This window comes from Coenobita brevimanus, chromosome 74 (genome assembly GCF_032717465.1).
Source record: "Coenobita brevimanus isolate Jiangsu-jjx chromosome 74, ASM3271746v2, whole genome shotgun sequence".
NCBI classification, from domain to species: Eukaryota; Metazoa; Arthropoda; class Malacostraca; order Decapoda; family Coenobitidae; genus Coenobita; species Coenobita brevimanus.
Genome location: NC_137027.1, coordinates 16,603,352 through 16,629,942, shown reverse-complemented (window position 1 = coordinate 16,629,942; position 26,591 = coordinate 16,603,352). Strand labels below are relative to the sequence as shown.

Sequence of the window (26,591 nt, the reverse complement as noted above, 5' to 3'; positions counted from 1 at the left end):
TGTCCGGATATTGGGCCCCAGCCTCCTGGACTTGTACTTATGGACCCTAACTCAGAAAAACACCTATACAACTCCCTCTGGACATGCATTGAACCTATTTAGGACCCATATCACACCAATAAGGGACATAAAAGACTGAAACAAATTCAAAAGAACCATAGAATGAGGTTTTAGAGGTGAGTTTATACAATATTAAACATTCTGGGTACTTACAAGTCCCTGGCTCCTGGACTGGTTTGAGCTGCCAGTTTGCAGTCCACAGTTAATCCTCTGCACTCTAAATTCTAATTTCTTAACACTGCACAACACTGTAAATTCCCTTGTGTTCTAGTGGCGAGGTATTGCAGTTTATTCACTGTTTATTCACAAAAAACAAGCACCTGTGGCCTTCACTGCTATAAGCATCTGCTCTCGATGGGAGTTAGGCTGTGACTGTTGATGGTGGCGGGGTAACAGAGTTGCCAGATTGCAACGGCCGCATTACCAAACTCTTCAATTTTCATTACCATTTTTAATTTTCATTACCAAATTAGTAAAGCTAGCATCTATTCTTCACTAATTATATACACAAGTGGAAATACATGTAATCACTCTTCTTATAATTAACAGCATGTTGATTATTATCACACTAGGCTACCAAATTAATCAGAGAGAGCAAACAATCCACCATCTCCATCCTGTGTATCCTCATACATGTGAAAAATCCATTTGGTAATGCATTATTCTGATTCATTACCAAACAAATTTTTCATTACCAAATTGGCCCACACTTGGTAATGAAAAATACCAAATGGCAACCCTGACAGGGGAGGGGGGAGGGGGGAGGAAGGAAGGGGTGAAGCGACCATGGTGTAACAGCTGTTCGGCGCCATGCCACAATTTCAAATTACGGGTGGGAAAAAAGTCAGATTTTTTTCGAATTTTTTGCGGTTTTTGGCCCATTTTGGGAATATTGGATCCCGGGACGATTATGTCCGGTTAGTGGGGATGTTCGGATATTGGGCGTTCGGATATTAGAGTGATTATATATCGCGAAAGTAGTGAGGGTACTGTAATTGGTACCAGACCCTTGATGTTGAAGCTGATAGGGTAGTTCGTTAAACTGAACACTATGCTGTTCGGTAATTTTGCAGGCATCATTGCTTTAACCAAATTAAATGATGTACAGGTAGATCTAACTAGCTGTCTTAATAAATGCTTTATTTATGGCTGCTCACGATACTGGCCACCCAGAAATTGATGTGGCGTTCTGTGGGATGTGGAGGAGCACAGGTATTTACCTAATTGTATTTACCTAATTGTGATATACAGGAAATGAGCTATGCTCGTGGGGTCCCGTCTCTATTGCTCGATAAGTCAGATTTTGCTTTAAACTCGTTTTAAGTTTTTAGAGTGGATGATCTCTTTGTCCAAGCTATTCTACAGGTCTATGCATCAATAAGGAAAACTGTACTTCCTGATATCCTTCAAGCAGCTTGGCTTCTTCAATTTCATTCTGTGTCCCTTTGATACTCTCATATCCCATACAAACAGATCTCTGTCAGTGTTATCAACTCCCATCATGGTCCTAAACACTGCAATCATGTTGCTCCTCTCTCTCCTTTCCTCTAAGGAAGGCAAATCCAGCTTTTCAAGCCTCTCTCTGTATGACAGATCTGCCAGGCTGGGGACCATCTTGGTTGCTGTTCTTTGTACAGTATTCTCTCAATCATGTTTATATCTTTCTTTTTGTGTGGGGACCACACTGCTGCTGCATATTCTAACCTGGGGCAGATCATGGCCGTTATCAATTTTTTCATCATCTCCTCATCCATGTAATGAAATGCTACTCTTATGTTAGTCAAGAGTTTATACGTCTCTCTAACTATCTTGTTAATATGTTTTTCTGGTGAAAAACTATCCTGGACCAGCACTTCCAAATCTTTCTCTTCTATCGCTTATGTGATTGGTTCATTACCCATCTAATAATTCATTGATGGCATCTTGGTACTTTTACCCATTTCCAATATTTTACATTTCTATCTATCTATCTATTGCCAGACGCCTCAATCCCGTTTGGGGTGGCCACAAACAAATCGCCTCCAAGTCGCCCTGTCCCCCGCCATTTCACTCCCCTGCTCCCAACTCACACCCCCCTCTCTCATATACCTCTCCACCCCATCTCTCCATCTCATCCTTGGCCTCCCCCTCCCTCTTTCATTGTGTTGAATTTCATTTTCCACATTCGGCTCCAATCATGTATCCTCTCCAGATTCTCCTGTAGCATTTTACAGTGCTCCTCAATCTCTACCTTCCTCAAGGTCTTTCCATCATCAGCAGACAGACTTGCATAACTGTTCACTCCATCTACCATATCATTTATTTAAATCAGGAACATTACTGGCACCAACATTGAGCCCTGTGGGACTCCCCTTGTTACTTCCCTCCATCCAGACATCGTATCCTTTATTACTGTCCTCATTTATCTGTCTCTTGAAAAGTCTTTCATCCATTCCAGGAAGTTTCCCTTCAGTCCTATATGCTCTAGTTTCCACATTAGTCTCTTATAGGGTACCTTGTCGAAGGCCTTCTTCAAATCTAAATAGGCCTACACACAAGCCACCCAACCGTCTCTTTCCTGTAGCATGTCAGTTGCTCGAGTAAAAGCTCAGCAAGTTGGAAACACATGACCTTTCACTTCTGAATCCAAACTGACTTTCTGCCAAAATATTAATCTCTTCCAGATATTTTATCCATCTATCTTTAAGGATTCTCTCGCACAATTTTGTGACCATTCTGGTTAGGGACACAGGTCTATAATTCAGGGGTTCTTCCCTGTTTCCTCCCTTATAAATTGGTACCACATTTACCGTCTACCATTCTTGAGGCACTTGCCCCTCTTCCAAAGAACACAATTAAACTGTGAGTCTTATCCACCAGTTGTTCTCTGGATTCCTTCAGTACCCAATTAGAGATTCCATCTGGTCCTGGGGCTTTCCTTACATCTTGAGTTTCTAGTAATTTATACACTTCCTGTATTTCCACTATTATATCTCTTATCACTACATTTCTAGCCACTCCTTCCCTTTCCACAAACTTCTTTTCGTTAGTGAAAACTGATTGGAAACATTTGTTCATTATTTCAGCTTGCATTGCCGCATCTTTATAGACCTCTCCAGCTACTTTCAGTTTGGTGATTCCTTCCTTTTGTTTCAATTTGCCATTCACAAATCTATAAAACAGTTTGGGTTCATCCTTACATTCGTCTATTATACCTTTTTCAAAGTTCCTTTCTTCCTCTTTGAGTATTCGGGGTAAGGGGGCGCGGTAGCACAGTGGTAGCGCGCTGGACTTGTAATCGGGGGATTGCAATTTCGAGCCTCGCCCGGGCTGCCGTGCCTGGAGGGGTAGCTCCCTCCTGTAACCCTAGCGGGGCTATATAGTCCAATACAGGGCTTAGCTCGGGGGAGCTCCATTTCTCCCATTTTTCTTTGAGTATTCTTGTATATTCATTTCTAGTTCTTTTATATTCTTCCTTTGTTCTGTTGTTTCCTCTCTTTCTCCAGTTGTTCCACTCTGTATCTCTCTCTTTTTTTGTTATCATACACCTTCTTTTAAACCACACCTTTTCCCTGTTTTCTTTCCCTGTTATTCTTGGCACATTTTTCCACTCCCAAATTATAGATGTTTAGAAAGATATCCCACGTCCTCTGTATCTCTCTTGTTTCTCTGAATTTTCTCCAGTCCGCATTTTCAAAAAATTTCCTTAGTCCTGTAAAGTTTGGCTTCCCAAAGTTGTATCTTCATTGCTTATAAAGCTTGTTTCTTGGCACCATGTTCCCTATGATCATCTGGAACTCAGTGACCACATGATCACATTTTCCTAGAGAGCACATATATTTCAAAGATTTTATTACATCGGGTTCTTTGGTAAACAGTAAATCCAATCTTGCTGGTGTGTCCTCACCTTGGACTCATGTCATTTCTTTGACCCACTGTCATCACATTATTTGTTGTTATATATAATAATATAGTGCCCCATGAATCTTCGCTGCCTTCTGAGTCCCATTCCTCTCAGTTCACCTCTTTACAATTTATGTCGGCCATTAAAATTACTGTATATTGTTGCTTTTCTTAAATCATTTTCTACAGATAACTGGCCATATCTGACATCTCCTGGTATTCATCATCATTCCATGCTCTAGTCTTAGGGGGTACATACACTACTGCCATATCTCTCTTGCCATTCTCTCCAGTTTTTAATTTCATATTTATCACTTCAGCTTTGCCCTCTCCCATTTCCACTGTATCTACATTTATGTTGTTCTTCACCGCCATCTTTACTCCTCCTCCCATTTTTTCTTCTCTGTCTCTTCTCTACAGTTTGTATTTACAATCTCCGATATGGGCATCAATATCTTCTCTTAACTTGGTCTCAACAAAGCACATAACATCAGGTTCATGTACCATCAAGAAATTGTTGATTTCTAACCTTGCCAATATTAAACCATCAACATTATACTCCTTTCGCAGCAAGAAGTCCGTTCAGGGTGTGGCAGAAGTTGGAATTTCCCCGAGTGCGACGTTGCCGATTTGACCACCAATTATTGGATTATCACTCTGTCTCCCTACCTACCCCCATCCCACCTGTTTCTCTCTCTCTCCCTCTCTCTCTCTCTCTCTCTCTCTCTCTATATATATATATATATATATATATATACAGTGGAACCTTGGTCCTCGAACGTCTCACATGTTGAACAAATCGGACCTTGACCAAAAAATTCAAGAAATTTTTGCTCCAGAGGTCGACCGAAATATCGGACCTCGACCAACCTGAACGTAGCCAAACGAAGGGAAGCTGGCCGACCGACAGTCACACGTTCACCTTTGTTGTTCATCAACGTGGTTGTCCTGCTGTGCTTCACATTTTTTCTTGATTCAGTGCAGTATTAGCCCCTAATAATGGCTCCAAAGAAAGCAAGTTCATCCAGTACGGCTACTGGCAGTGAAAAGAGGAAAGTAGTGCGGAAAATAATTGAAGAAGTGGAAAAATTATTGCTTATCTTCATTAATGAGAAACATTTAGCAGGAGACAGTGTTAGTGAGTATATAATTTGTGAAAAGGCAAGAGAAATATACAGGCACCTCGTAAAGGAAAGCACTGGTACCAGTGCTGAAATGTAAATAGGTAAGCATCTGGGGTCTTGGAACGGACTAAAATGATTTACATTATTTCTTATGGGGAAAATTAGTTCGGTCCTCGACCAATTCAGTCCTGGAACAGCCTTCCAGAACGGATTGTGTTCGAGGACCGAGGTTCTACTGTATGTATATATATATATATATATATATATATATATATATATATATATATTGTATAAATTTATTATTTATTTTCAACTTTTTTTTCCACACCACCTATGAGGTAAAAGTCTAGGTGCGTTTTATTTTTAAGAGGTTTCCCCTGTAGGCCTAATCCTCTCTCTGATCTTTCATCATAATCTTCTTCGTCATCAGAACTTTCTGTTATATTGACAACGAATGACTCTATGAAATGTTCAGCTGCTATGTCTTGTTGTGCATCTTCATCTTGTACTTGTTCGGCATGTCGCACTACTTCCATCCAACTTTGTGGTGTGATAAGACTCAGAGCCTCTTTGACAAGAACTTTAAGGTTAGCCATTTTAAAGGTGTTCTTCTTGGCTATATGAGTCTTCACCTGAGCCCAAATGAGCTCAATCGGTTTATATTGACAGCGGTATGGTGGTAATCTCAAAACCCGATACCCTGCTTCTTCCGCAATCTTGTCGATTACGTAGGTTGTGGTGATATCCAACTTCTTGGCAAGCTCATGCAGCTCTGCTTTAGATAAGTTATCTTGGGGCTGCACTCCCTTCTTTATCAGCCAGTCCCGCAGGTCCGATTTTCTCCATGGTGAAGTAGGAATTTTTTCAAGCTTGACAGAATGATAGGAAGCATTTTCCGTCATGATTACCGAGTTTGGTGAAATGTTTGGAAGCAACTGATTCCTGACCCATTCCTCAAAAAGTGTTGAGTTCATCTTGTTATGATAATCCCTGTCGTTTTTGGCTTGGAACACTAACTTGGCGTTGTCTACAAAGCCATTTTTCATTCCAGCATGAAGAATGATCAGACGACTTCCTTTTCCTGTTGTCTGTCGTACTCCAGTGGCTTGTGGTGATGTGGTGTCTGTCCAACATTTTCCAACCGTGTAATTTTGGTTCACCCAAGTCTCGTCCAGATACACGATATTATGGGAGGACTGTCTTACTTGCTTTATTTCTCGCTAAAACTTTGTGCGAGCAGCCACAACATCATTCCTCTCCATAAGGAATTTGCGGCCATTAACCTTAGCGTTTTTGAAGCCAATCACCTGCAGAATCTTGTGAAGGGAGGTTATGCCACCACTGAAGGATATTTTTGCATTAAGGTCTTCTTGAATTCTTTGCAGAGTTGGGATTTCATGCCTTTCATAAAATCCCAAGACTATTCTTCTTATTGCATATTTATCAAAATCGTCAAGACTTGTAACAGGTGCAGCACATTTCCTCTTCCGTGGTGATAAAAACATAGGCCGTTCTGGTGACGTCAGTGTCCGTTTCGAGCAAATTCGTTGAACTGTTTTCTCGGAAACGTTGGTGGCTTTCGCAGTGCGAGCAGATGCTTTTGAAGGCGGGATTGTAAATCCATTACAAGCCTTTTCTTCTGAGAAATACATATTAACGTTGTATATCAACTCTTTTTCCCTGCTATGCAGCACTCTCGAGCGGGAGCGGTTGGGAGTTGTGGGACCTTCCATCCTGGGTGGTGGCTAGACAGTGAGTGACCCTGGGTCCCTCGCCAACCTCGACGTAGTAACATGGGAAAAAAGCGCTGCCTCGTGTCATAGAATTCATTCAAATCGTTGTTATAATTCTAAAAAGTGATACTCAGTGTACTATATAGCTTCCTTTACTATATACAGAATATAAAAAACAATTTCAAATAGCACATAGATGGGAAATAAGCGAGAGAGAGGCATGTACTACGGTTGATTTGGCAGCATCGCTAGAGGTGATTCACCAGTTGGGCCCCACCCTGAACGGACTTCTTGCGGTGAAAGGACTATAGTATATGCCACGTTCAAGTTATTTTTGTTGTTTTTTATACCCTCTTCTCTCCTTCTGTCGGTCGGTACCACTTCCTCAATTTCTGATCCATAACTCTCCAATAAAACACTGTCTTCTGTTCCTCTATTCTCTGTTGGTTTTTTGCCTTTGCTTCCTTTACTAACTCCTGTATTTTAGCTTTTTCTTCCTCATTTGGATCTCTCCTTATCCAGAATTTTTAAACCCTTCTGTATCTGATAATTGCCCTGTTCTGTTAATGATTTCGTTTACCATTACCTGGGACTTAAACTTTACCTTCAATGGCCTCGCTCCTCCTTCTTGTACTTTCCTAACCTAAACACTTCTTCAGTCTCTTCTTGAGCTTCGTTGTTGCCCTCTGTATTATTTCTTTAACACTACTCAGTTCTTCTCTTTCTCTTTCTGATCTTACTGTCATATGTTTTTTACTCCTGAAACTATTACACATTTTTCCTTATCTGCTACATCCCTGACTAAAGATTCTTAACTTCTCAGTACCCTGATCACTTCCTTCTCCACCTTTTCCCCTCCATTTTAAGTTCTTTCATGAAAGGTGGGGGTGCCCATCATCCACCCACTTATTGTGGCAGTACTCTGTCTTTAGGGTAGTTCTACATTGAGTGGTGAGCCAAATGAGTTCTTGTAAACCAGGAAAGCATTTACAACATTGGGTGGTAACCTTATAAACAACCAGTACGTGTTCCCTTCGTTACAAGAAGTGAGTTGGCCGAGGGTTATTGCCCCTCTCCAGAAAACGGCTAACTAAAAATATGAACAAGAAGCCTCGGACCAGGACAGACTAAAAGTTGATGATTAAGGACTGAACAAAGGACATGGTACGGATGGCTGCATGGAATGTACGGGGTGCAAATGATGAGGTGAAAGAGAGAGAGATTGTCCAGGTCCTTAAGGGTGCAAAAGTGGATGTATGTGGATTAACTGATACTAAATGTTGAGATGAGAGTGTGAGAGAATGGGAGTATGGATGGGGTATATGCGCAGGAGTGGGAGAGAATGAGGGCAAGAGAAGGAGTGTGTATTGTTGTGAGTAACATAAGAGGAGAATATAAGAGAGTATGATTCAGTTGGCTCGAGGATTGTGTGGGTAAGATTGAAAGTTGGACTACAAATGTGGGCAATTGTGTGCATGCATGCGCCAACACAAGATCGTTCAAGTAGAGTGAGAGAAGAGTTCTGGACAAATGTGGAAGTGTGCATGGAAAAGTTTGAATGGAATGAGAGAGTTTTTGATTGGAGATATGAATGGAAATGTAGGGCATGTGTAGGTGGTTGGAGTAGTTGGTGAGTGGGGTGTGCCTGCGGAGATGGATGAGAATGGCAGTGCTTTGGTGGACATTTGTGCCAGGAGGGGGTTGGTGATAGCCAATACCCTTTTCAGGCACAAAATGATCCATAGGTATACGTGGCCACTGATGAGTTGGGTTGGTGGTGACCTAAATAAACAGAAGGCAATGATTGATTATATGTGTGTGGATGACAGGATGAGAGGGAGTATATTGGATGCAAGAGTATATAGAGGTTCAGGCAGTAGACTTTCTGACAACCACTTGGTGGTGGTCAGAATCAAGGTCCTAGAAATAGAAGAAGAGAATGACAGGAGGAAGTAGTGCATACAAGGAGGGTGGAAAGGTTACAAACGGATGGAAAAAAGGCAGAATATAAGAGGGAAGTGGAGGAGCGATTGGGTAAATATGGATTGGAGCAGTTGGGGGATGTGGAAGATGTGTGCAATATATTCACAGAAGAAATGTGAGCAGCATGTGAGGTGGTCTGTGGGGCGAGGAGAAGATGAAAGGGGGTGCAGGGAACAGCATGGTGGAATGAAGAGATGAGAGAGGCTGTTGCATAAAAGAAGAAAGCATGTAGTGAGTAGATCAGAAACAGGAGCGTGGAAGAAGTTGAGAGAAAGAAGAGAGAGTTATATGTAGAGAGGAAGAGAGAGATGAAAAGATTAGTAAGAGAGAGTAAGAAGAGAGTGAATGTGGAATTTGGAATGAATTTGAGTGTAAAGTGGAGTGAATGAAAGAAAATGTTCTGGAAAGAGGTAAAGAGAGTTAGACAGGGTGCCAAAGAAGTTAGTTGGGGAGTGAAAGATAAAAATGGTAGATTACAAGTGGAGAAGGGAGAAAAAGTGAACAGATGGAGAGAACACTTTAAGGAATTGTTGAACATAGAGAAAGAAAGTAATGCAAGTATAGCCAAAGTGGCTGGGGAATGGCTGGGAGAAGGAGAGATGTGAGAAGAGAGGAAGAAATCAGTAGGAAGGAAGTTGTGGAAACAATGAAGAAAGTTAAAATGGGGAAAGCCCCAAGAATTGATGAAGTGTGTGGTGAATGCTGAAGCATGGGGGAGAGATAGTAGTAGAATGGATGTGGTGGATGTGCAGATTGGCCTGGGAGGAAGGTAGAGTCCCAGAGGATTGGAAGTCAGGTATAACTATTCCCCTGTACAAAGGAAAAGGGGAAAAAGAAGAATATGGTAATCACAGGGGCATTTGTCTTCTTAGTGTAATAGGGAAAGTATATGGTAGGATACTTAGTGACAGGGAAATAACGGAGGAATTAGTTAGAGAAGAACAGGAAGGTTTTATGAAGGGAAGAGGTTGTATAGATCAGATATTCATTCTTAGATCTTCAGTGGAAAAGTTTCTAGAGAAGGGAAGGAAGTTGTATGTGGCCTTCTTGGATTTGAAGAAAGCATATGACAGGGTTGATAGACAAGGATTGTGGAAGGTATTAAGAATATATGGAGTAGATGGGAAGTTGTTGAATGCCGTGACGAGTTTGTATGGTGCTAAGGCTGCAGTGCATTAGTTGGTGAACTGAGTGAATTTTTCCCTTTGAAGGTTGGGTTGAAACAGGGATGTGTCATTTCTCCATGGTTGTTCAATCTGTATATGGATGGGGTTATAAAAGAGATAAAGGTAGGGCAGTGGATGTTGGAGCGGTCCTAGTGAGAGAGGGTAGTATTTGGAAACTCCCTGTACTGTTGTTTGCAGATGATATTGTGCTGTTAAGTGAAGATGAAGGGGAGCTGCAAGGCTTGGTGGATGAGTTTGGGAGAGTGTGTAAGAAACGGGATCTAAACATGATTGTAGGGAAGAGTAAAGTTATGGTCTTCAATAGAAGTGAAGTCAGTGAATACAGTGAGGCTGGATGAGGAGGAAATGGAAAATGTGAGTGCGTTTAAGTACTTGGGTAGTGTGATGAGTAAGGATGGAAGTTCAGAGGGTGAGGTGCTTGAAAGGGTACCACAAGGAAGAAAGGTTGCTGGTTCCTTGAAAGCAGTGATAAGAAACAGGGGGGTGAGCATGGAAGTGAAAAAGTTACTACATGACAATGCGGTGATACCAACTCTAACGTATGGAAGTGAAGCTTGGACCTTGTTAGAGGACATAAGAGTGAGAGCAGTGGAAATGAGTTATTTGAGAGGAGCATGTGGAGTCAAATGGAGAGACAGACTGACAAATGAGGAAGTGAAAGAGCATTGTGGTGTGGATGTGGATGTGATAGGAAGTGTCAGAAGAACCACACTGAGGTGATTTGGCCATGTGGAGAGGTTGGAGAGTGAAAGACTGACGAGGAGAGTGTATGTGAGTGAGGTGGAGGGGGGGAGAGGGAGGGACAGGCCGATGAAGGGATGGAGTGGAGAGGTATATGAGGGGGATGTGAGCTGGGAGCAGGGCAGTGAAATGGTAAGGGACAGGGCAACATGGAGGCAGTTTGTTTGTGGCCACCCCTTATGGGATTAAGTCGTCTGGCAGTAGAGAGATAGATAGACAAACAGTACAGGCAAATAAAACCTCATTGCTAAGCAGGGTATCGTAAATCAGGGACAGTTTAACATGTAAAGTATAGGGATGCATTTTTGAGCCTTATGTTTCCCCCTCAATGAAGTCCTAAGTCCTAAACTCACCCATATGAGTCCCCCCAAAAATTTTAAAGCCAATATAAATGGCCTAGCTGTAAAAGAAGCTAACCTAAGCCTAATACCTGTAAATGACTCACTAAAACCAACAAATAAATCTGAAAATCATAAATAATAGGTCTTAAAATATCAAACACCTCTCATCACTTCTTGTAAAACCATGTCCAGTCCTGGTTGTTGTCCTTGCTATCCCCCACAAGGCTAGGGGAAATGCAGTGCTCCCTAGCACTCACTCTTTCTCCTCAAAGCCCACAAACCCCATCTCTGGGGAAGGGTCAGAGGGAGGGGAAGCCTAGCGAGGTGAAGGTAGTGGGAGACTGATGCGCTGGCTCTAGAGGTGGCGATGGGATGTGATGTGATGACTCATGAGGTGGCAATGGGGTGCGATGCGATGACGGACAAGGTGGTGAGCAAGACCGCTGCAATGACTGATGAGGCAGCGAGGGAGACGGATGCGGTGGCCACTGTCCTGGCGAGGGAGACAGAGGTGGTGGCCAGGGTGGTATCAGAGATTGAGGCTGGGATGAGGTAGGTAGCGACTGCATGGCGAAGTGCTGCAGTGGAGACTCAGGTGACGTGGGAGACGGGGATCAGCTCGAGGTGAGGTCCAGTACCGGGGTCTGAGCACATCCTTAGCGGGAGATGGACCTCAATGTTTCTCTGCTGGTCGATGGCTAGGGAGATGCACTGCTGGTTGAGGGCTGGGAAGATCCTCTGTGGGTCGCTGACATGGTGGGAGCCTGTTTGAAGAAGATAGCGATGGTAGTCTGCCTGGCCGTCCTCTTCTTTTCCTCTAGCAACACCCTGTACACCTTCATCCCTTCCTCCACTTGATCAGATGCATCCCTGCTTCGTCCTGGAAGAGGGTACTGAGTACACATAAGTGCGATGACCTTGTCAACATTGGTCAACGCCTCCTTCAGAATCTTCATACTGAGGGCTCACACCTCAGGCATGACCTCCTCCTCCTCCTGTGCTTCCTGGTGCACCCGCTGAATATCCATATTGAGGAGCTCCTCATTGCTGAGCTTCTCCCTGTAGCTTTCCAGGACCTTCTTCATGTTCTGCTCGTCAGCCTCCCCAAAGCCCGCCTCAGGCGACAGTTGCACATGTCCTGCCACACCCACCCATTCTACCACAGTGCTCGCATGCCCTTGGGGAAGCCGGTGAAGGAGTGAATGCACTCTGGCTACAGCTTGTGCCACACACAGTTCATGGTGGCCTGGTGTACTTCCCTTCATGCAGCCGTGATGTTCTCGATGGTGTGCTTTATATTACATCCTTTCCAGAATGGCTGCACTGTCGTCCTGTCATTGGTGCCACATGCCCTCACCAACTGCTGCCTAGTGTGGTGGAGGTAGTATGCCTTGATTGTAGCGATCCCTGGTCTATGGGTTGCAACAACGACATGGTGTTGGGGGCCAGGAACACCACATCTATGTTGTCTGCCTAGTCCTTCATTGCAGAAGGGTGGCTAGACATGTTGTCCACCACCACAAGAAATCTGGTAGCCAAGTTCTCCCTCAAGGCATGCTTCTTGAGTGGGGTGAGCGATAGGTGCGGGGGCTGCGCAAGCTTTTCTGCTCATCCTGGCAGGTGGGCGGGCTCAGCTGGCTGTGGAAACGCACGTGATTCAAACATTTGTCCCATCACTCCTGGATGAAACATCAGAGGACCCTTTGTTAAACCAGGGCTCGGGCATTGTTAGTCAGGGTATGGTGGTATTTCTACCCTCATCACTAGTCTGGGGAATCGAGGTTTGCCTGTTACAGAGGATCTTTATAGGATATGCACATACTGCCTATCACACGGCTGGCAGCATAAATGCTTTGTTTTGGAAAGCTGTCTGGCTGTCACACAGCAACATTGCTTTGCGTCTGCATACACTCGCTGAGTCCCATTTTTTGGATGTTTTTTTTTTTTATTTCTACTACATTCCTATGGATCCCCAGACGTTAAAGTGAATGGACTTTGTGTGGAAGGACATTAAGCAGCACATGACTGTATACAGAAAATATAAAAACTTCATAAGAAAAGAGCACTGAACTGAAAACACTGGAAAGTATGCTGATGACAACAGTCAGAAGCAACACTTTCAAAGTTAGGATGGAGAAATGATTTATCAAAGGAGAGGAAAACTATCAATGTTGTGAAAGTGAAAACAGGGCATTTGACCACTCCATACCACACTGTGCTACATACAGTGACATAAAAAGCAAAGTTAGCTTGCTAAGCCAGCAGTATCAGTAACACCTAACTGGAAAAATTCTACTTTTTATAGAGAGGTGGACAAGGCATTAAGATGTAAGATGTAATGAAAACAAGATAGCTACAGTAAACCCTCAAAATACAGAACCCTTTTACAACATATTTTGGTTTTAACGACCACCTTGAGCTGGCTGAACATTATGTTCATTTAATGAATTTTCATTTTGTTGAAAAATGGAGAACTGGGAAACACTTAACACCATGGCATCCCTACACACACACACACACACACACACACACACACACAAGGGTGGAGGAAAAAAGCATTAAAAAGGAAGTGAAAAGAATAATCCAAAACAATCCAAAGTTAGTCAGAGATTCATTAGAGATAAACAAATCTATAGTAATCACTGGTATAGAAGAGGAAGAAGTAAAAAACAAGATCACAAGAGACAAAAAGGAGATGGCAAATGTAATGAGCTTACTGAAAAAAGTGTCAGAGGAAATCTGTAGTAAAGACATAGAGGAACACAAAAGGTTAGGGAAATACGAGAAAAGCAAGACAAGATCTCTAAAGGTGACTTTCCAGAGTGTAAACACTGTGGAAGAGATACTAAAAAATGCAAAGAATCTTATGGAAATAGAGGAGTTCAAAAATGTATGGATAAAAAGATGCCTAACACAAGAGGAACTGGAATTACTGAAAGAGAAAAGGGAGGAAGCAAAAACAAAAAATGAGGGAAGATCAGAAGAGGAGAAGAAATTTTTTTACAAAGTAATAGGATTGCAGGTACGAAAGTGGTACAGAAACATGATGGAAGAAACAGGAGGAAGGTAGTAGAACCATGTCATGACGAATATATAAACAAGAAGATAAAGTTGATGTACTCAAATGTGGATGGAATGGTATCTAAATTACTAGAGATGAATGATTATGTCAGAGAAAATGAACCACAAATAATATGCCTAACTGAAACAAAATTAACACCAAGGATATCCAATGACATACTAAACTTAGAGGAATACAATATATGGAGAAGAGACAGAAATTTAAAAAAAGGTGGAGGAATTATAATATTAACTAAGAAAAATCTAAAAGTCAAGGAAATAAAACTAGATACACCATCACAAGTAGAACTGATTGCAGTAGAGATCGACATATCTGAAGGTAAAGTAATTGTAGCCAATGTGTACATGCCACCCAGATCAAACACATGGGAAAGAGACAATTATGAGGACCTGGCAGAGAGTACAATTCAGAGTATAAGATCATTACTACATAAAATGGAAGAGAATTCGGAAAGAATTATACTAACTGGGGACTTCAATACAAATATAAATTGGAATACTCTAGTTATAAATAGCCAATAAAGCTGTTGGGACCAAAAGCTCCTGGATCTCGTATAAAAGTTTTTCTTAACGCAACATGTGAGAGAAACCACCAGAAAAAGAGGACTTGATGTACCTTCAGTGCTAGATCTAATATTTACTAGGCAAGAAAATGATATTGACAGTTTAATATATCACCCTCCACTCGGCAAAAGCGATCATGCAGTACTAAATTATAACTTCAGGATAGCATATGACATAGTATTCTTAGAAGTTGATTGGGAAAATGAGCTTAGAGGACAAGATTTAAATGCTGTATATAAAAATTTTTGTGAATTTTATGAAATAGGAGTCCAGAAGTACATCCCACAGCACAAAGAAGCAGATAAGAAAATACAGAAATGGTTCAATACAGAATGTAAAAAATCAAAAGAAAGAAGAGATTTGTTGTGGAATAGATACAGAAGACACAATAGTGATAAGGCGTATAATAATTACAAACAGGCAAGAAACGACTATACAAGAATAAGGAGGGAAGCCCAAAAACAGTTTGAGGAGGATATAATAAATAAAAGTAGTGATCAACCAAAGCTGTTTTACAGCTATATCAGAAGCAAAACCAAAGTAAAAGATATAATACAATCCATTACGGACGAGGGAATCACTTATACGCAAGAGAAAGATATTTGTGAAGCACTAAATAAGAATTTCCAATTAGTTTTTACAGAAGAAAAAAATTTTGAGAGGGACAATGTGGAACATGCATGTCCACACATACTACCAGATATACAAATAGCAAAAAAAGTAATACAGGAGGAGTTAAGTAGATTAGACAGAGGAAAAGCAAGTGGTCCTGATGAAATTTCATGTTGAGTATTACGAGAATGTGCAAAGGAGTTAAGTAAACCATTATTTTTAATTTTCAAGAAATCCTTGAGTCAAGGTAAACTACCTGATATTTGGAAAAAAGCAAATATTGTCCCCTTATTCAAGAAAGGAAATAGACAAAATCCTCTCAACTACTGACCAGTATCACTGACCTGTGTTGTAAGCAAGGTATTGGAAAAACTTATAAGAAAAGCTTTGGTAAATCATCTAGAAGAACACAGTATGATAACAGAAAGACAGTTTGGTTTCAGAAAAGGAAAATCATGTGTTACTAATCTGTTGAGCTACTATGACAGAGTAACAAACACAATACAGGAAAGGGAAGGATGGGTGGACAGTATCTATTTAGATTTTAAGAAAGCATTTGACACAGTACCACACCAAAGATTTTTTGGAAACTGTACCATCAAGGAGGAATTCGAGGCAAACTGTTTTGCTGGATGCAAGACTTTTTCATAAAAAGAGAAATGAGGACAGTACTAAGAGGAAACTACTCTGCATGGAAAGAAGTGACTAGTGGAGTACCACAGGGTTCAGTGCTGGCACCAATCATGTTTTTAGTGTATATAAATGATATAAACAGTAACACTGGAAATGAGAGCTATCTGAATGTGTTTGTAGATGATGCAAAAATACAAAGGAGAATTACTAACACAGACTCTTGTAAAGAGCTACAAGAAGAATTAAATAAACTTCATGAATGGAGTAGTACATGGCAAATGGAATTCAATGTGGACAAGTGTCATGTGATCAAGTTTGGTAAAAGTGGAAAAAGACCTGATTGGGATTATAAGTTAGGAAATAAAACCCTATACACATCAGAAAGAGAGAAAGACCTAGGTGTGATTATCAATAACAGACTATCTCTGGCTGACCACATCAGCGAGAAGGTACGGAACATGTATACACTGCTTTCAAATATGAGAATAGCATTCACATACATAAATGAAGACATGCTAAGAAGGATAATAACATCATTCATTAGACCAACCCTGGAATATGCATCAGTAGTCTGGAGTCCTCATCTCAAAAAGCATATAGACAAGATTGAAAAAGTTCAAAGGTCCGCTACAAGATGGATACCAAGCTTAATGGACATAAGCTACGAAGAAAGACTAAATAAACTGAATCTACCAACACTACAGGAGAGAAGGAAAAGAGGTGACATGATAATGCTATATAAATGCATATCAGGAAAGGAGAAAATAGACATAAATGATTACTTAACATATGGAGAAGCATCAGCAAGAGGACACTGCAAAAAACTGCATAAGAAGAGAGGTGATACAGACGTAAGGAAATTCAGTTTCCCAAACAGAGCAATTGATCAATGGAATGCACTACCGAATGAAATAGTGTGTGCCAAAACAATTCACAAATTTAAGGATATGTACGATAAATATGGTTTAAAACACGGGACAGTACGAGCTTGACTCATTCCTGTAAAGATACAATTAGGTAAGAACACACACACACACACACACACACACAGAGGGATTCAATCTAGGCGGACGTGCGTCACCAGCGCTCCATACCAAATCATCACGGCCAGTGGCATTACCTAAATTTGTATCTTTGTATGAGTCAAGCTCAGTACCAGGTTAGACTAAATGATTGTTCATTATTAAAAGGAAAAAAGAAAAAGTTTAAACAAGACTTGTTCAAACAGGAAATAGAACCAAGACGAAAGAATACGCTGAGTCATCTCTGAGGTTTGTTTAGAGTACAACAACACGGAGATTGTAAGTACGTGCTTTGCACTTTAAGTATTGCAAAATGGATACATACTTTAGTAAAGCAAATTTGGAAAAGAAAAGGGATAAAGGTAAAAAGCAAAATGATGATTTCTACCAAGAACTGGTTGAAGTGGCGACTCACAATAGACTGGTTGAACGTGTAAACAAACTAGAAATGGTTTTCAAAAATGAAATTGATGAAATAAAGAAGGAGATGCACTTGCAAAAGGAAGAAATAGAAAAACTAGGAAGGGAGACCAATAAGAAGGACACAACCATCAGTGAACTAACAGTGGAATTGAGTACACTTAGGAAGAAAATGAGTGAAATGGCAAGTACAGTAGTCAGTCACGAGAGTGTTATGGAAGAGTTCAAAAATGACACAGTGACAATTAGGCAAGTTAGCAGTCTTATTGACCAGAAGAGGAGTTCAAAAATGTATGGATAAAAAGATGCCTAACACAAGAGGAACTGGAATTACTGAAAGAGAAAAGGGAGGAAGCAGAAACAAAAAATGAGGGAAGATCAGAAGAGGAGAAGAAGAAATTTTTTTTACAAAGTAATAGGATTGCAGGTACGAAACTGGTACACAAACATGATGGAAGAAAAAGGAGGAAGGTAGTAGAACCATGTCATGACAAGTATATAAACAAGATGATAAAATTGATGTACTCAAAAGTGGATGGAATGGTATCTAAATTACTAGAGATGAATGATTATGTCAGAGAAAATGAACCACAAATAATATGCCTAACTGAAACAAAATTAACACCAAGGATATCCAATGACATATTAAACTTAGAGGAATACAATATATGGAGAAGAGACAGAAATTTAAAAAAATGAGGAGGAATTATTAACTAAGAAAAATCTAAAAGTCAAGGAAATAAAACTAGATATACCATCACAAGTAGAACTGATTGCAGTAGAGATTAACACATCTGAAGGTAAAGTAATTGTAGACAATTTGTACATGCCACCCAGATCAAACACATGGGAAAGAGATGCATATGAGGACCTGGCAGAGAGTACGATTCAGAGTATAAGATCATTGCTACATAAAATGGAAGAGAAATCAGAAAGAATTATACTAACTGGGGACTTCAATCTATCTATCTATCTATTGCCAGACACCTCAATCCCATTTAGGGTGGCCACAAACAAATCGCCTCCAAGTCGCCCTGTCCCCCGCCGTTTCACTGCCCTGCTCCCAACTCACACCCCCCTCTCTCATATACCTCTCCACCCCATCCCTCCATCACATTCTCGGCCTCCCCCTCCCTCCTCCTCCCTCCACCTCACACACATACACTCTCTTCGTCAGTCTTTCACCCTCCATCCTCTCCACATGGCCAAACCACCTCAGTGTGTTCCTCATAACGCTTCCTATCACATCCACATCCACACCACAACGCTCCTTTATATCTTCATTCGTCAGCCTGTCTCTCCACGTGACTCCACAGGCTCCTCTTAAATAACTCATTTCCACTGCTCTCACTCTTAACTTGTGTCCTTCCAACAATGTCCAAGCTTCACTTCCGTACGTTAGAGTTGGTATCACAATAATGTCATGTAATAACTTTTTCACTTCCATGCTCACTTCTTATCACTGCTTTCAAGGAACCAGCAACCTTTCTTCCCTGCTGTACCCTTTCAAGCACTTCACCCTCCAAACCTCCATCCTTACTCATCACACTACCCAAATACTTAAACGTACTCACATTTTCCAATTCCTCACCATCTAACCTCGCTGTACATTCACTAACTTCACCTCTCTCAAAGACCATCACTTTGCTCTTCCCTGCATTCACCTTTAGGTTCCGTTTCTTACACGCTCTCTCAAACTCATCCACCAAGCCTTACAGCTCCCCTTCGTCTTCACTCAACAACATAGTATCATCTGCAAACAACAGTACAGGGAGTTTCCAAACACTATCCTCTTTCACCAGGGCCACTCCAACATCCACTACCCTACCTTGTACTTCAATACAAATATAAATTGGAATACTCTAGATATAAATAGCCAAGAAAGCTGTTGGGACCAAAAGCTCCTGGATCTCGTACAAGAGTTTTTCTTAACACAACATGTGAGGGAAACCACCAGAAAAAGAGGACTTGATATACCTTCAGTGCTAGATCTAATATTTACTAGGCAAGAAAATGATATTGACAGTTTCATATATCACCCTCCACTCGGCAAAAGCGATCATGCAGTACTAAATTATAACTTCAGGATAGCATATGCCATAGTAAACAGCAATGACAGTTACAAAAAGAGCCTAAACTATAAAAAGGGAAATTATCAAGACCTAAAGAAGTATTTCTTAGAAGTTGATTGGGAAAATGAGCTTAGAGGACAAGATTTAAATGCTGTATATGAAAAATTTTGTGAATTTTATGAAACAGGAGTCCAGAAGTACATTCCACAGCACAAAGAAGCAGATAAGAAAATACAGAAATGGTTCAATACGGAATGTAAAAAATCAAAAGAAAGAAGAGATTTGTTGTGGAATTGATACAGAAGACAATAGTGAAAGGGCGTATAATAATTACAAACAGGCAAGAAACGACTATACAAGAATAAGGAGGGAAGCCCAAAAACAGTTTGAGGAGGATATAATAAATAAAAGTAGTGATCAACCAAAGTTGTTTTACAGCTATATCAGAAGCAAAACCAAAGTAAAAGATATAAAACAATCCATTACGGACGAGGGAATCACTTATACACAAGAGAAAGATATTTGTGAAGCACTAAATAAGAATTTCCAATTAGTTTTTACAGAAGAAAAAATGTTTGAAAGGGACTATGTGGAACACGCATGTCCACACATACTACCAAATATACAAATAGCAGAAAAAGTAATATAGGAGGAGTTAAGTAGATTAGACAGAGGAAAAGCAAGTGGTCCTGATGAAATTTCATGTTGGGTATTACGAGAATGTGCAAAGGAGTTAAGTAAACCATTATTTTTAATTTTCAAGAAATCCTTGAGTCAAGGTAAACTACCTGATATTTGGAAAAAAGCAAATATTGTCCCCTTATTCAAGAAAGGAAATAGACAGAATCCACTCAACTACCGACCAGTATCACTGACCAGTGTTGTAAGCAAGGTATTAGAAAAACTTGTAAGAAAAGCTTTGGTAAATCATCTAGAAGAACACGGTATGATAACAGAAAGACAGTTTGGTTTCAGAAAAGGAAAATCATGAGTTACTAATCTGTTGAGCTACTATGACAGAGTAACAAACACAATACAGGAAAGGGAAGGATGGGTGGACAGTATCTATTTAGATTTCAAGAAAGCTTTTGACACAGTACCACACCAAAGACTTTTATGGAAACTGTACCATCAAGGAGGAATTCGAGGCAAACTGTTTTGTTGGATGCAAGACTTTCTCATAAAAAGAGAAATGAGGACAGTACTAAGAGGAAACTACTCATCATGGAAAGAAGTGACTAGTGGAGTACCACAGGGTTCAGTGCTGGCACCAATCATGATTTTAGTGTATATAAATAATATAAACAGTAACACTGGAAATGAGAGCTATCTGAATATGTTTGCAGATGATGCAAAAATACAAAGGAGAATTACTAACACAGACTCTTCCAAAGAGCTACAAGAAGAATTAAATAAAATTCATGAATGGAGTAGTACATGGCAAATGGAATTCAATGTGGACAAGTGTCATGTGATCACGTTTGGTAAAAGTGGAAAAAGACCTGATTGGGATTATAAGTTAGGAAATAAAACCCTATACACATCAGAAAGAGAGAAAGACCTAGGTGTGATTATCAATAACAGACTATCTCCGGCTGGCCACATCAGCGAGAAGGTACGGAACATGTATACACTGCTTGCAAATATGAGAATAGCATTCACATACATAAATGAAGACATGCTAAGAAGGATAATAACATCATTCATTAGACCAACCCTGGAATATGCATCAGTAGTCTGGAGTCCTCATCTCAAAAAGCATATAGACAAGATTGAAAAAGTTCAAAGGGCCGCTACAAGACGGATACCAAGCTTAAGGGACCTAAGCTACGAAGAAAGACTAAATAAACTGAATCTACCAACTTTACACACACACACACACACACACACCTGTGCTTCTCCACATCCCACAGAACACCACATCATTCTCTGCATGGTCAGCATTGTGAGAAGCCATAAATAGAGCATTTATTGAGTAAGACAGCCACTTAGATCTACCTATATGTCATTCAGTTTGGTTAAAGCCATGATGCCTGCGAAATTACCGAACAGCATATTGTTCAGTTTAACGAACTAGCCTATCGGCTTTAACATCAAGGGTCTGGTACCAATTACAGTACCCTCACTACTTTCGTGATATATACTCTCACGAAATTTTGTTTCGCGATGGCAAGGGAATGTTTTTTTTCTAGGAGTGTCACGATTTTTCCACGACTTTTGCGAGCCACCGCATCTCAATCGCTTGTTTTTTAGCCACCGCCGCCATGTTTATGATGTCATATCCCGCAGCACTTTGTGTTGTTATGATCGCACATTCACAGGATAATCTCTCTTGAGTCTCTATTTCCCGTGTTGTGTACTGTGTTTCACGATTACATAATGAGTGAATCAACATCTTGCCGAATCACAGACTTGCTATCAAATGCTGCTTGTTTGAAAGAGCAAATTGAGGCTTGTAATGGGAGGCCAGAGATCAGGGACACCTTCCTCCTAATGGTGGATAGACTTCTGGCTAATTACATGAACCTTTACAATGCCAGAGTTCATGCACGTCATCAGATTCTGAAAACATCATTCCTGTCTTCTTGTATTCAACAAGCCCAGGCTTTGGAGAACATACAGCCTGGGGAGGACGACGGTGCTATGGACGAGGACATTGATGACACTGGGGAGCTTGATGAGCTCCCACTGGATTTTGAGGGCTTTGATGTCGAAGCATCGGGAAGTAGTGGTGTGGAGGACTCAACAGTGGTGGCTGGGAGCAATGAGGGGGCTGGTGATAACTAATCACTGCTCCCAGCCGTGGAACTCATCTTCAAGCCCCATTAAGCACTTCAGCCTAAGTGTCAATGATAGTAAATTCTTTTTTCAGTAATATATCATATGTCTGATTAAATGTATGTAATTTATAGTAGGGGTATTGTGGTATTGTGTCATTAATGGGTGGCTACGAGGGAATGAGGTTGCTAAAGCCGGAACCAATTGCTACTTATTACATGTAAAGTATATTCATGAGTTTTGCGATGTGTACCAATTAGGCGCGAAACTATATAGGGTACTGTACTGTAGTTCTTTATGTTGCAGGTGTACCGTACTACTAAAAAGAAAATAAACAATAAATTCTAAACTGATGCATCAATAAAGATAAGGAATTCAAGCGGAAGTCACTGAAAGACTTATCCCAAACCCTTTACCGGAGTGGATTGGATTGGGTCATCTTTAACTGAGTTGGAACACTGTACAAGGGCAAAATATCAAGCCTTCTTTGCTAATATCAAAGCACTATACTCATTTTTTTTTTTATTGAGGCGAAGATGCACTTGATAGGTTGGTGACGATTGGTTGAATGCAACATGTCCGAATAACATTTACTAACCCAAATTTCTTCATCAGATATATGTTGTCAATTAATAATGAAGAGATTATGAAGTAATGTTGCATTAAGCCAATCATCACCAATATGTCAAGTGCATCTTCACCTCAGTCAAAAAAACTGAGTATAGGTTAATACTCACTGAGGATTTGTAGGATGCCTGTTGCCCTAAACTGACACAACTGCTCTGATTCTGAACTTCATGTAGAACAGTGGGGGAGGGGTGGGTGGGAAGGCACTATAATTTGATTGGCTGACATAGTTCACACAACAAAATCTGGGACTGTGATTAGCCCAAATGACTGTTGCTAGATGTGCCTTGGTCCCATGGAAGCATGGATATTGCAAGTGCAAGCAGGATATTATGAAATTTCCAAGGGTTCAGCCACAGCTATGATTATTTCCAATAACAGTAATCCCTCATTTATCTGGACATAGTACAGTAGAGCCAAAGGCATGTTCTGGATATTAACACTATTCCTATACCATACCCAGACCCAACCTATACCCACCTTGAACCTACAACTAATGTACAGTATCCATGCTTAATTTGGCAGTGTGTTCCAGTCGTTCAGGTATATTTAGACATCAAATCACATAGGCATATAACTAATGGTAAACACCAAGAAAACCATGCAGGAAAACCAATGAAAACCAAAAAACACCCTACCTATACATATACTACTGTATATACAGTACCTCTCCTTGTTTTGGTAGTATTTTCAGGTCATTCTGGCATATCTTGACATCAAAACATACATAAGAATATCCTAAATAATTTTCAACACCAAGAAAAACATGTAAGAAAAACACTGAAAACCAAAAAACACCCAACCTTATCACTACTGTATGTACAGTACCCCCTCCTATTTTTGGCACTGCTTTGGGGTCATTCTGCCATATTGTGACCTCAAAACACACACAGGATTATCCAAAATAATTTTCAACACCAAGAAACCAAAAAAAAAAAAAAAAACACACTGAAAACCAAAAAACACCCTACCTAAACACTGCTGTATGCACAGTACCCCTCCTTTTTTTGGCACTGTTTTCGGGTCATTCTGCCATATCATGACCTCAAAACATACATAGGATTATCCAAAATAATTTTCAACACCAAGAAACCAAGAAAAAAAAAAAAAAAAAATGAAAACCAAAAAACCACCCTACCTAAACACTGCTGTATGTACAATACCCCCCATATTTTTGGCACTGTTTTTAGGTCATTCTGCCATATTGTGACCTCAAAACACACATAGGAATATCCTAAAAAAAATTTAGCACCAAGGAAACTATGAAAGAAATCTAAAGTTACCTGCTGAAAAACATTCGGTCGGGGTACTTGCCGCCCAGTGCACTGCCGCCAGGCTTCATAACCCACCACCTCCAGTAGTTGTAGAGTTGTCCCATGTGGTCTAGTGGCATACAGTAGCACCTAACAGTGGTCAATAAATCCTCATCATCCTCGATGATTGGTGATGTGCGGTGTGGTGATGGTGGCCTAACTACCTTAGGAGACTCCGAAGACAGCCACAAACTTACGTCCAAAGGGGACTCAACAGCTGTCGACGTGCTCAGTTGTGGGTCCGAAGGTGAAGGCGGGAAACAAGCTGGTGGTGGTTGTGGTGGTGGTGAGAATGGGCTGGCAGTCGTGGGGTTGTAGGCTTGAAGAATGAGTTGATCCTGGTCTGACAATAGGATCGACGATTCTGCTGGAGAATGACAGCGTCCCGGACTGCCCACAGCTCCATCGCCAAACGGAGTGGCAACAACTCCCTGTCATAGTGTGGGTGCTCGGCATACTTCAGCACTCCCTCCAGGTAACCACAGAGGACACTGAGACGGGAAACTGAAGGAGTTGTGGAGGACAGCGAGTCAGGGTCCTCATCCTCGTCCTCATCGGTCCCGCTGTCCTCCTCTGTTCCCGCAGAGGCAGCAGCGGTGATCTCCTCATCAGGCATGTTCTGGTAACCAGGATCGCTGCCATCGCCGTCCAGCCACTCCCACACATCATCGAAGTCCACCTGCTCTCCTGCTGTTCTAAGGCAACTGTAGAAATTATTCACGTGAAACCCCTCGAAGTAGTGCTCGGCATTGATTCCCTACAGGAGACGAGACCAGCCGCTTTTGAGGGTTTTGATGGAAACTTCCTTCCACGCGTTCCACCAGTTGAACACTGCAAACTTCAGGTCGTAACGCCGAAGATTCTCCACGTGTGTCCTCAACTGCGTCCTCGTCCTCCAGCATCACCAACACCTTGTTCAGGAACCTACAGTCTCTTGGCAGCCATGATAACACCTTGGTCCATTGGTTGAATTGTAGCAGTCGTATTAGGTGGCAGAAACATGCACCTAATTTTGCCGTCATAAGCAACCAAACACTTCTCAGACGGATGCGCGGGAGCATTGTCCAGGAGCAGGAGTGCCTTCACCTGGTCACGAGCAATTCCAAGGATCTGTGTTTGATAATGGATAACCTCCTTGACGAAATGTCTGTGGAACCAATCTCTGGAGATCTTAGCAGTAAACCAGGCCTTCACAGAATGATACCACACACAAGGCAGGCTATCCATCAACCCACGAAGACAATGTGGTTGTTTTGCACACCCGACAACAATAGGTTCAAGGCGGTGCATTCCATTGGCACAGCACAAAACAGAGACATGTTGTTTGGACAACTTCCGACCGGGTACAGACTTCTCCCTGTCCTCAGCCAGGGTGTTGGTGGGCAAGGAGCAGTAGAACAGACCAGCTTTGTCAGCATTATAGACTTGGCCAAGGGCAAGGCCCTCGTCCTTGATCAGGCGCTGCACTTTTAGGCGAAACGGATCTACTTCCTTCGCTGACGCATCCAAGACCTCACCGTGTGCCTTAGGGCCAGTAAGTCCATGGTGGGGCTTGAAGTCTTGCAGGTTGTGCAGGCATGCAAACCCCTCAGCAGCTGACTTCACCTCGGTCCCACGCACTAGCACCCCGGCACCACATCCTGATGAAACCACATCAATGTCGACTGGTCGATAATGGTGTGACAGGCCTGGGCCATTACCTTCCTGTTGCCGCCACAACATGTGCTTTCGGCAAAGTCCTGTCCGTACCGCATAAGCTTGTTGCGTGACTTCTTGATATCGAACAGTGCTGAACGGGCTAGCTCACGTTCACAAAGAAAGTGTCTTGAGGTCCAGCCTGTCAACCTTGCCAAATATCTCACGCTTCTTCTCCAGACTCAGAACCTTCTTTTCTGCTTCTCAGGTGGTGGTGGGGCCATCACCACACACAAAATACAGCAAAGCAGGGCCACAACCTGAGGAAGTTAGGGAACCACCACAAACACAGCCGCAGTCACAGCCATGCTTGCAAGTGTTACCACTCATGAGGGGCAGAAAGGCGGGAACTGAGGTGCGGGCTTTTGTTTTGCCGGCAAGCAGTACAGCGTTGTCACATCGCACCCAACGGTTGCTTTCGGGCACAGAGGAAGCAACACGCAGTAAACTGACATCTGTATGGTTCACTTACGTTTGCCCAGGCAGGAGTTAGTGCGTAACGGCGACAGGGGATGACCAGTCGATCACCGCTTCAGGCAGTGTAACTAATGCAGCCTGCCGGGTGAATCTGACCATTCAGTAGGGAAGCGGACAGGCACGCATGGTGGGAGATTTCCGCACTAATCCCGGAGGACAGGGGACTCCTGCCATTCGGTGTGGAGGCGGACGAACAGTTTTACCATACATTTACTTGTGGCTTGTGGTCTGTGTTACATATGTGGT

At 41.6% G+C, this 26,591-nt stretch overlaps 1 protein-coding gene and 1 long non-coding RNA gene across 2 annotated transcripts in view; one reads left to right on the top strand and one right to left on the bottom strand.

Annotated features, from left to right (window-relative positions):
- The window catches only part of LOC145407757 (uncharacterized), a 123,794-nt gene that overhangs the window by 88,434 nt on the left and 8,769 nt on the right, over positions 1-26,591 (top strand). The gene's annotated exons all lie outside the window — the stretch shown is intronic.
- LOC145407648 (uncharacterized) lies at positions 3,783-6,040 on the bottom strand. Its single transcript, XM_080278520.1, has 2 exons — positions 5,452-6,040; positions 3,783-3,862 (listed from the first exon to the last, which is right to left on the bottom strand). Exons 1-2 carry the CDS (start codon positions 6,038-6,040, stop codon positions 3,783-3,785), a joined length of 669 nt encoding a protein of 222 aa, XP_080134646.1.

Excerpts from the sequence above, each read along its gene's own strand:
- LOC145407648 (XM_080278520.1), bottom strand. The coding sequence starts at position 6,040 with ATGAACTCAACACTTTTTGAGGAATGGGTCAGGAATCAGTTGCTTCCA. Across the intron at positions 3,863-5,451 it reads AAGATCAGAGAGAGGATTAG|GAAAATGTGATCATGTGGTC; the intron begins GCCTACAGGGGA and ends TGTGCTCTCTAG.